This window comes from Pieris rapae, chromosome 17, assembly GCF_905147795.1.
Source record: "Pieris rapae chromosome 17, ilPieRapa1.1, whole genome shotgun sequence".
Lineage (NCBI taxonomy): Eukaryota > Metazoa > Arthropoda > Insecta > Lepidoptera > Pieridae > Pieris > Pieris rapae.
In genome coordinates this window covers 3,304,211-3,315,684 of record NC_059525.1, presented here as the reverse complement: position 1 = coordinate 3,315,684, position 11,474 = coordinate 3,304,211, and the positions used below count along the sequence as shown (strand labels likewise).

At 32.7% G+C, this 11,474-nt stretch overlaps 1 protein-coding gene across 1 annotated transcript; it reads right to left on the bottom strand.

The window, feature by feature from the left end:
- Positions 1-467: 467 nt before the first annotated feature.
- Positions 468-3,123, bottom strand: LOC110999307 (trypsin 5G1-like). The gene is made up of 5 exons (XM_022268313.2): positions 3,025-3,123; positions 2,559-2,745; positions 2,015-2,264; positions 1,291-1,434; positions 468-713 (listed from the first exon to the last, which is right to left on the bottom strand). The coding sequence occupies exons 1-5, from the start codon at positions 3,074-3,076 to the stop codon at positions 555-557; spliced, it is 792 nt and encodes a 263-aa protein (XP_022124005.2). The 5' UTR covers positions 3,077-3,123; the 3' UTR covers positions 468-554.
- Between the last annotated feature and the right edge of the window lie 8,351 nt (positions 3,124-11,474).

The following is an 11,474-nucleotide window of genomic DNA, read 5'->3' as shown; positions in this document are numbered from 1 at the left end:
GAGGTAGATCACGTACTTGCCTATTAGATGACAATTAATCATATAACCCTTTAAATAAAGGCTGCAATATTGCAGCGCCTTTTATTTATTTATTAAATCGCATTATATTTGTTATTATTATTATATTGGCACAAAATCTATCATCAAATGGGTACTGAAGTGAGGATCACTGGCTTTCTGGGTCTTGTATAGTGTTGTCTATACAAGACCCATAGAGTTAGTTAGTAGTCATAGTTATTCATAGAGTTATTACACTAAGCTTAATAAAAAAAAAATTATGAATAATTCTGGAAACTCCAATATGGTCTGTATTGTTGTCCAAACCATATATCCCTGTCATTGTTTATTTTACTATGTAGATGAAAAGACTGAATTTACTTTTAAAATTAAAAGTAAATTACTAAATTAAACCAATTACTAACTTAAACCAATGATGATATTACGATGATAAGAATTAAAACAATATATTCAACAACAAATATAATAAACGTGCAGTAAACAGCGCCCTTATTTAATCAGCGTCCAAAAAACCATGGCCAATATGGATTGTTATATCATGCTCCCGTATTCAATCTTATCCACCTGCGAATTTGAGGGTTGGCAAGGTTTGTATACACTCCAGGTGTTCCCCTACGAGCACAGCCTATACCGAAGGATACTACGCCAACTTGCTGTGTGTTCGAAGAAAATACCACTGGGCCACCGGAATCACCCTAAAATCATATTCAAGTATTAATGAAGACTGTGAAATCTGATTCCATTTAATTGGCTGGTTCACGTGAATCATTTAGCCGTGTATGGTTTTGATGTATTAAATTAATCATATAATTATATGAGCTAAGTATATATGTACATAATATAAGCAATTTATCAATATCGACAATTACAACAAGAAAAGCAGCAGATTTATCTGGTGTAAAGTAAAACTATCAAAGGATAAGTATTGTCAAGTGCATTGTCACTGGTTTTTTCACTTTACCTTGTGACGTAGAAAAAAAGCTTTATACAATCGTCCTGCCATGTATCTAGTTTCTGTATTGTATTCAAGGGATTATGTTGGGGCTATAAATATTTGTATAAGTGTAACCTGTTGTGGATGCATCCAATGTGTTTGTATTGTGTTTTATTTTTGACTTTGTTTTTATTATAAGGATGTATCTGTCTGGTTTCCCAATAAATAAATAAATAAATAAATAAATTAGCATTTGTTGGTAAATACAGATTTTGTATAAAATCAACCCAAAGTGGTCAATTTACATATACTTATATAGCTTGGAGAAAAATATATACCTGGCATGAATCCTTGCCTCCTTCAGGAACTCCTGCGCAAAACATTCTGGACGTAATGGTGTTTCCGTAAGATTTGCGACACTCTTCGTTGCTAACTATTTGTACTTGCACAGCCATCAAAGTATCACTTGTGTCTCCTTTTTCCTACGAAAAGTTACCAAAACAGATAAAGGTTGTTTTTTTCTATACTAGGGTTACCGGGGAAGGAATCGCTTATTAGCGATAAAGCTAATAAGCTTGTTGCTAATAAGATATGAAACCTGTTTTTTTATATGTTAAGGTAATGAAGTTTCTTTTTCTTTTTTTTTTAAGTTTAGTTTAATATATTTTAATTATGGATTAGCCCAAACCCAGTTCCTTTATTTCGAAGAAAGAAAGAAGAAATTTTTAGGCGGTGGACTAATATTCGATTTACCGCGGCAAACGGATAGAAGGCTCATCTGACGTTAAGTGAATCGCCCTTTAGCACTCACATTGGCTCGCGAGTGCGATGCCGGCCTGTTAAGAGTTGGTACGCTTTGGACCCTAAATCGAATTGCTTCAGAAATACTACAGGTGAGCTGACTCCACATAGTGGTAATGTGCGGCAAAAAATGTTTTACAAAACTAATAGTTGTGCAACGATCCATCGTACCGCAGATGACCACATCCAGGTCATACGGATTTTCGGCCTTTTTTGTTAAATAAATCAGGTTTTATTAAATAAAGAGACACATTTACTTACAGCTGTAGCTCCCCAGCCACTGACAGTGACGTTTCGGCCAGCACGAATAGCAGTATTCCTTCCTACTAGTGTGGTTCTTTTAGTACTCTCTCCGTTGATAGTTATGCGTCTACGTAGGCGGACGTAGCCGACATCATAATCGCTTGTATCTGTATTGTATAAAGGATGTTGGAAGAAAGATTTGCTTTCATACTGGGTACCACCACTGAGGGAATCCGTACTACCGGCTCTTACGAACACCTCTTCCATTCTATAAGACATAATTTGATTATTAATTCATTCAGTTATAACTAGGCTTACAGCTACATATATCCATATTATAAAATAAAACATTCAGACTGTATACAAAACCAAATCATTACGTTGATAAACAAAATATAAGACAAAGAAAAAGTGCATGTATAAATTATTATATAATTTTTAATACGCTTTTGTTTGTGTTATTGCTATCTTTGTATTGATTTTTTCATTCAAATATGTTATCTGTTTTACTATATATTCGTTTAGTTACTTTATGTGTCTATGTCATTGTGGAAATAAATACCCGGTCAAGCAATGCGCGGCAGTCAAGACATTCATCTCGTTCAGAATAGATCCCCCACACTGGTAATAGTCCTCTCCCTTTCTCAGCAAGAGATATACTTGATAAGGGAAACTTTGTATAGTTGTATTGTAACCACCTACTATCCTACCATCGTGTTGTAAGTGCACACGCCGTCGACATACAACATCTGTAACAAATAATATATTTTATGTGGTATATCGCCTTAGTATAATGACTGGGTCCAGATATATCGGTGTAATAGAGATCCTGTTTCCATCGATAAGAGTTTTTTTAAAATTCTATTCTCAACAAACACACATTATATATGGATGATATTAGTTACATTTTGTTTCAGAAAATATTATTGCATATTAGATAAAAAATACTAAACAAATAACGAAGTCTGAGGCTACAATCAAGGATTAAACCTCCAACGTTTTTTTTTATTAAAAATTTACGTACGTACCTTGCACTAACAAACAGAAGAATAGGACAAAACAACTTTTTACTGCATTCATTCTCGCTCACGATTGTTTTGAGTATGTTCTTTACTTCACCATATATAAATACTTTTCTTTTCATGTTTTTCTTTGAAATAAACGATTTCTTATCATAATTGGATAGTCATCAACGTATTAAAAAGTCATTACTATGACACTTCCTACAATTTTCGAAAATTGTTCCTGTAACAATGCTTAGAAAATATTGCTATATTTACGCATTTAAAACAATCTTATATGATAATAATCTCATATCATTTTAATCTAAGTAATGGTACTGCTAACTACTATTACTACTGTTTCTGATAGTAGTTCGTTTTAACGAAGGCTTACTAAGAAAAAATATTTAATATAGATAATTACGCATTTCAAACACACTTCGATTAGAATTAACCTTGTGTCTTACAAAACTTTGTGTAGACAATATTTTAATTTTAGATTCAAATTCAAATAAAATATTTTGTAATAATCGAGATCACGTTTTAATTTAAATTAAAAAGTCACCAAAATTGATTCCATACAGAAGAGACAAGGGACTGGAGGATTACATAAAATTGCTCCATTATCATCACTGGTAATTCGAATATCCAATACATTTACAGTAATAACCATACCAGCGTCATATTTGATTAAATATTTAAGGAGTTAGTTTACTACACTCACTGAAGTACAACGTTCAGAGAATCAAAAATTAGTATTTTTATTAATAGTCATGACTAATTCTTTTTAGAATTTGATTATAATTTAAAATAATTCAGCCTCTCAATCATAAAAATATAATGAGATGTAACAGTGAATGTTGGTCGTCAAAAGAACAATCGTTTATAAATGTTGGGTCGACTGACGATAAAATAAACAATTCAATGAAATCAACAATAAAACAGATATCAATTGAATTTGGGACGTCCTATTATGCATTGGTTTTAAATTGATTTACAATGTCGAAATATTCATATAAAACAGTGATGTGAGTAAATTATTAAGCCAAATCGTTTAGTGTAAATTATTTAAAAGACCGCTTCTGGATTCAAACTTAAAAAATAATAATATTCTATTTCAGAGATAATTGCGTATTGTTACCACGACAATTTGCGTGCACCTATTTCACTATGCCTTCTGCTGATAGAGTACAAATCCTTGTTTTTGTTTTATTTTATTACGATTAATTAACTTTTTACGATTAATTACTTAACATATCATGTGGAGCATGGTGTAATGGTTGCAGCTCCTTAAAAACATTGGGTAAAACAAAAAACTAGCCGATTTAATAGAGTGGCGGAGAGTTTTTTGCCAGTTCTTCTCTTCCGTTCTATGGCCTTGATTGAGAGATGAGAACTGGCAGTAAATATAAAATTGAAAGGATTTACTATATTTTACCGACACTTGATCGTAATCCGCAGGAAAATCCAAAGCGTAGTAGTCCTGCGACCGCAAACCTGGTGATAGTTAAAGAGACAAAGAGCCGTTGGAAAGCTCAAGACGACGGTTTAAAACACTCTTTTTATTTAAAAATCAAAGTAATTCTCGATTTCTGACGAAACTATTATTAAGAAAGGTCACATTTATAACTTTCTCACAAATATTACTTGTTGTGAACATTAAAAGTATAAGTTATTTTTAGTTTGAAATTTACTTATTTCTAGTTACGGCAAGTCTTATTAGAAAATAAGAAGATTACATCAGCTCACAATAGAACTTGTTTACAACTTCCAGAATGAAGTTTTAGTTTTTTTTTCGTCTGGTCTGTTATACTTTTTAATAATTTTAAGTAAACACTCAATGGTGCTGCAATGTCGGATTTGTGCGTTTTTAGACTGTTGAAACATGTGTTTCTAAACCTAGGGTTGTTATTTCTTCTGTTAGAATTAAATAAACAATATAAAAACATAAAAAGGATTTCAAGTCAGTCACATACACTAGTGAGAATAGAAACTCATCCATTTACCTAGAATGCCCATCTTCTACTATTCTCTGGTAATACACATCACCAAATCATCATGAAAAAAAAAATAGTTCTACAAGACGACTGGCTGTAAAACGTCTGCTAGAACGCCGATATTTACATAACGCATGGAAAGTGAGGGTAGGTTGTGGTTGAAATCGAATCCATCCAAATTTCCATAAAGTATAGGTCATTACCTAACATACAATTATTATTGTTTTTGTCGCGAGTAGTAACAGTAGTGGCTCCTCGCAACTCTTTCAAAAAATATATCCATAGAACATTATCAGACATTTACTGTCACTAAATTGCACACATATACTCCAGTTACACATTCAAATATGTACCTTTATATAGTCTGTAAACCTTTTAATTGGCGTTTTAATTTAAAATTTATGTTGTATTATAGTTAGTAAGCTGTCATATATATATATCAGGTTTTCTGAATAAATAAAAATAGTTCGCTGCATAATACAATATTATCAATAATACTTTTCGCTTACAGGCGAAATAAATTTTTATCTACATTATATATATATATATATATATATATAGTACATATACTATATATATATATAGTATATGTAGATAAAAATGGAATCATAACAGAGAGGATGATTTACAAACTAAATATAAAATAAGCAGCAGCAGTGTTGGCCTAGTGGCATCAGCGTGGGAGTGTCCATGAGGTCGTAGGTTCAATTCCCGGACGAACAATAATAGACTTTCTGTCTATGTGCAATCGCAAGGGGAAGGAAAACATAGTGAGGAAACTGGCCTTAGACCCAAAAAGTTTAAAGTTTGTTAAAATGTTGAAACGCCACTGTTTCTTTTTAAAATATAAAATAAATAGATTAAAACGAACATTAAAACAAATTTCGTCATGTTTAGACAACTTTTTATTATCACAATTATACTTGTTATACCAAATTGTGTCACCCATTCAAAGTTTTAAAGCGTTAACGACGATTGTTTGGACAAACTTTATACAATAAACGACTAATTAAACGGCAACACGTCATATCGTAGATGGATACTGTTACAATAAACAGTTTTAACTCATAAAATCGAGTTTTAAACCACTCAATTATAGTCATCAGTCACTTGTTAATCGGTATGAAACTTATCGCTATCTGAACCTGGTCAAGTGACAAAAAATAATGGTTCAGGGAAGTTGGTGAACAAGGCTGTGTTGTTAACATGTCCGCTAGGGGAAGGTATGCGTCACGCATTTCGCTACAGAAATAAGAGAAGTCAGATTGAACGGATTTCTAGTGAAACTGATTTCACCTCAGGAGCCATTCCTGGACCGGTCCGTATATTAGTCCAACATAGCTAAGTCTAGTGTCACGAACTTTTAATTTATTTATGTTAAGTTAATAAGTTCAGTGCAGGCCGTTAGTTGTGATGCCTTTTAGAAAAAAAGCTGTCGAAAGCCGCAGAATGGCAAGTGCTTAGTTTGCAGGTGAATTCGACAAACAAGAAGAAAGTTGAAGCAGGCGCAACAGTACGCAATCCACTACTAAGCTCCATATTTTAATTCATATCTCACTCGTTTTGAGCAATGTCAATGGCAACAAATATGTCAAATTTCAGACCAAAATCGTTTGAAAGCTCTTGATATTTTGATGCTCTTGAAGAATTAATTTTGATTGACATTTTAGAGTTGTGTGTTCTTCTCCTCTTCTTCGAAAGCCAAATGAACAAAATACCTAGTATAGAACTGTATATAGAATTCAATACGATGTAATTTAAAACAGTCACTTAAATGTGTATAAACATTTAAAAAATTGACAAATATTCGGTATTCGAGGTTTCTATTGTGAAATTAATGTGTGAAATACTTGGTGAAACCGTATCGCAATTCACATAATTTCATAGTTACAATTAAAGACAATTATTATTTTTATGATCACGTTTGATTCAGTAGACGAAAGTTAATATTCGGCAATTGAGTTCATGTGATACTTAGATATAAACACTAACTGTACTTCAAGAAAAGAAAAACCAATCTCAAAAAGCCGACAACGCATTGGTCGTTGAGTGTCCAAGCGGTATCACTTAATGTTCGAGCCCCATTAAGAACTAGTTTTTTTTAATTTAAAGCATTTATTGAAGTGTATATACGTATATTTTTACTGTTGTTTTTTTATTAATATTACAGTAAATTAAAGGTTTAGCTTAGATAAAAAAAAAACACTTTCTCTAAAACAATTATATTTTTATTACATTTATAAAAAAATTCCAACAGCCGGCACATTGGTAAATAAAGAACAATAAAATACAAAACAATTCAATGTGACAAGTTCTTAAAGGAACAATAAACAAACACGGAGAAAAAAAAACATTGAAACAAAATGAAAATTGATTTCAAAGCGTATGCGTAGATTGAAGACATTACAAATAAAAACAAGCAAAATCAATTCATCCTATACAGTGATAGTGTCATGTTTCCTGTCACGTTCAGACTGTAACAATTGTAGTGAATAGTTTTAATTGGCGTACGATGTCTAATGATGTCTTAGGGACATACAGCCTCCGAGATTCCACGTGCATTGATGCAATAAGCTGGAATTCATAGCTGCATTTTAGAGAAATGTCACCATGTTTTTGTAATTAATTTAAGTGGTGTATTAATGGGAAATGTACTACTACACATTCAATACGAATCGCGTCGGTATGACGGTAAATTTAATTCAGTACAAGGTCCGACAGTCAACAAGTAAATGGACCACCGTCGGTCTGCGAATGTAACGAAAACCGTGGTCGGTTCTTTCGTTACATTCACAGGATGGGGTTATCTGAAATTGAAATTTCGCGTTGTCTTGACTTGAAGTAAAAAAATAATGTACCTGCGGGTGTTTTGCCATAGCGCTAGCTATCGTTTTAAGACTCGTCTGCCTTCGCAAGTAGAAAGCCTCTGATGGCACTATATAGTTCCATAAATTCCTCTGACTCTTTAATTAAATAAGTTATCAGTTTGTATAAAGTTATAACATAATACTAACTCCTATAATATATTACTATGAATAAGGCAATCCACCTTTACTTAACAAAATATCTCATTAAAGATTTGCCATGTATTTTCCTTTCTGTATTTGCGTTTTCATTACCAATAATTGCTTAAGTGTAATAACAGAAAAGCGGAAAACAAATATTAACTAAGAATGCAACCTTACATACAAAATTGTCATGGAATAGTTTTAGTTCTTATTATGTTTTCTCAAGAAACTAAACCAAATATGGAATGAAATTATGCATAGACGTAACTTTTTAATCCTTGTTCATTAAGTGGTTAGTACAACCCAATATGTGTATAAACGTACACGAAGACCCATGCACACAAATACATACACTTTCTTCTTGTTTATTTTCAAAATGTTTTATTTGTCTGACACACTTTTCAGAACTGAACGGATTTTTAAAGATTTCAAGCATTTGAAATCGTATGGCCGAGCTAAAGTTATCGCAAACAATTATACGTAGGTAAATGTCACCATCAGATACGTAATAAATATAATTCTCCGACCACAAGATAATGTTTAGATTCTAAGTAAAAAAGATATATTAGTTTAATGTTAGAGACAGTGAATCACGGTATTTCTGTAGCAAACGTGTCAGCTAATTGAGAACGTAATAATTGACCCATGTGCAGTTCTTCGAACTAATTAGTTCAGTTTACGCTGTCTTTATATTTTGTAAGTTTTTAATTTTAACTTATAAGGAAAAGTAGCAGATGCTTTTGAGTCAGGATAAGATAGTTGTAGAAGTGTAGACCACTATTATAGGGTTAAAGGTTGATAAATATATTTATAATATGTATAATATCTTCTGTAAATACCAAAATTATAAGCACCCAAATTCTATACAAACTTCAGCTTAATACACGATTACTTTATAACGTCATTTTAATGTAAATTAAACAAACTGCGCCCTAGTTCTACACCTTTACAAGAAAAAGATACGTGCAATTGTAAGCATTCTCCTTCAGTTATTTACGACGTCGTTAAAAAAATAGGCAATGTTTCACCATATTTTAATACTTTGCAAATGTTAAATGCGCACATAGAAAGAAACTATATTGGTGCACAGCCCGGGATCGAACCTACGACCTCAGGTATCAGAGTCGCACGCTGATACGCACGCTAATAATAAAATACCCGTTTAAGTCCCATTCATTATAAATGCAAAATATACAGCTAAGATTTGTTAATTACATTTATTTTTCTTGTTATCCTAATATCATAGCTTCCTTCACTACCGTTAATCGGAACTCCTTCACGAGTAAGGCGTTCTTCAAATTTTTAAAAATATCAAATAAAATAAATATTTGCTACTGTTTCTATTTCTTATATGCTTCTTTTTTGGGGATAGATTTTAAAGATTAAAAAACATCCTGCAGTCTTTAACAAGTTAAATGATCTTTTATGAGGGATAATTTTGAAAACTATAAATATCGAATTAATTGCAATATAAATGATTCGATGCGCTCGTAAATAGAAATTAATTAACTGATATCCATCACTCTAGTGAGAACTCAATTATTGCAGTCGATATTTAGGTGCATTTAAACCAAAATTGGTCTTGTTATCTTTGATCTATACAATAAAGCGCAATCCTATGTAATTATTGGGAATACACAGTTCTATGAAACTAGACTAGACATGATTAATGGTTGGGCAATATAGAGCTTTAGACATAAGTTTTCGATTATAAATTCACATCATTTACTTCATATAAAAATATTAGGAATTTTGAAGTCGGTTAAAAATTATTATTTTATCCAATTTGATAGGTCATTTCAATGTCACTAGTGCACCTCTTAACGCAACTCATAAGTAAAGGCTGATGATGAAATTGTGTTTTTAAAATGCATTAATAATTGTATATTTTCTAACAGAATCTCACGGTAGTATTCTTTGACATATAAAACTTCTTAAACAGAATTTCTGCTAGGTCTTGCTAAAGATCCTGTCAATGTAGGGTGAGTGCTGCTGCCCTGCGGCATCCGATGTCAAATGATACCGCCCGTGAACATTGCCAGAAGGCTCGAGAATGCGTTGCCGGTCTCCTAGTGATATTTCCAGTTTGTTCGCTCTATAACTTTTCTTAGCGCAGCCAACGGAATTAAATACGATCAAAATACAATTTTGTGTAAAATTATTGTACTTGTCGGAATTATGACTGTATTTTTATTTGTTTTAATTGTTTATATAGATACTTTTTCCGAAGGGGTAGACTGTGACCAATTCTATGTAAACTTAGACAACCATGCGCAGCAGCGGTCCTGACATACCTCTCTTGAATCATCTACTTTCATTACATTTACTAAGCATGCTCGTTGGTTATGGGTACTTTTTACTATACCTCCTGCATTTAGTCTAGGTACGATAAGGCCGAGAGCAGTGTTGGCCTAGTGGCTTCAGCGTGCGACTCTCATACCTGAGGTCGTAGGTTCGATGGACTTTCTTCCGTAATTATTCGTGGCCGTATTTATCCCGGGCTGTGCACCCATGGACTTTCTTTCTATGTGCGCGTTTAACATTTGCTCGAACGGTGAAGAAAAACATCGTGAGGAAACCGACATGTCATAGACCCGAAAAGTCGACGATGTGTGTCAGCACTGGAGGCCTAATAGATTTAAAAATGATACAGATACAGAAATCTGAGGCCAGGACCTAAAAGAGGTGTTGTGCCACTGATTTATTTTTATTTATTTACGACAAGGCCGACCCAATATCCACGGTTGCTTATATCCCACTTGTTAACTGCTTCTCATTCATCAAACCTATTTTAACTTTATTGCTAACATCTAAATAATTTTGTTTTAGCAAAAATTATCTAACAATTCACGAATGGAAACGCGAATCCGTTAGAATTTAAATGAACGAGAACAAAGTTGTGTAGCTGAAAACTTTTTTAATTTCGTCGAAAAGAGCCAGGTGCTCACGTCACTTTGAATTCGACAGACAATATCCAATAGATAAGACTTCTCCAAATTTCGTAATTATCTTTAATTGAGACTGCGTTGATTGCCTTTTTAACTTAGATCTGATGGTTTTGCCCCACGAATTTAACGCTTGATTTATGGTTTTAAATATCGCTTTTTATTTATTACTATTAGAAATAGTTAGTAAAATCGTAAATAATACAATGTGACACGAAAGTAATGTTCTATGTGTCTGATACTAAGCAAAATAAGACGAGACACATCTGTTCGTGTTTTCAGTTGAAGTTTCTCTGATATGACAAATTAAATCGCCGGGAATCAAACCGCGATGCGTGGGATCGTAATACCTTCTATATGTTATATGTTATGTCAACAACTTCTTTACGGAAACGGTAAAGTAACTGTTTTTTAAACTGTATTATGGTAGTGTCTTTCATAAAAGCCAGCAAGAACTCTGCCCAATTCAACCTACCCGATTAACTTTGGTTACGTACTGAACAAAAACTAAAGTAAACAATTTATCT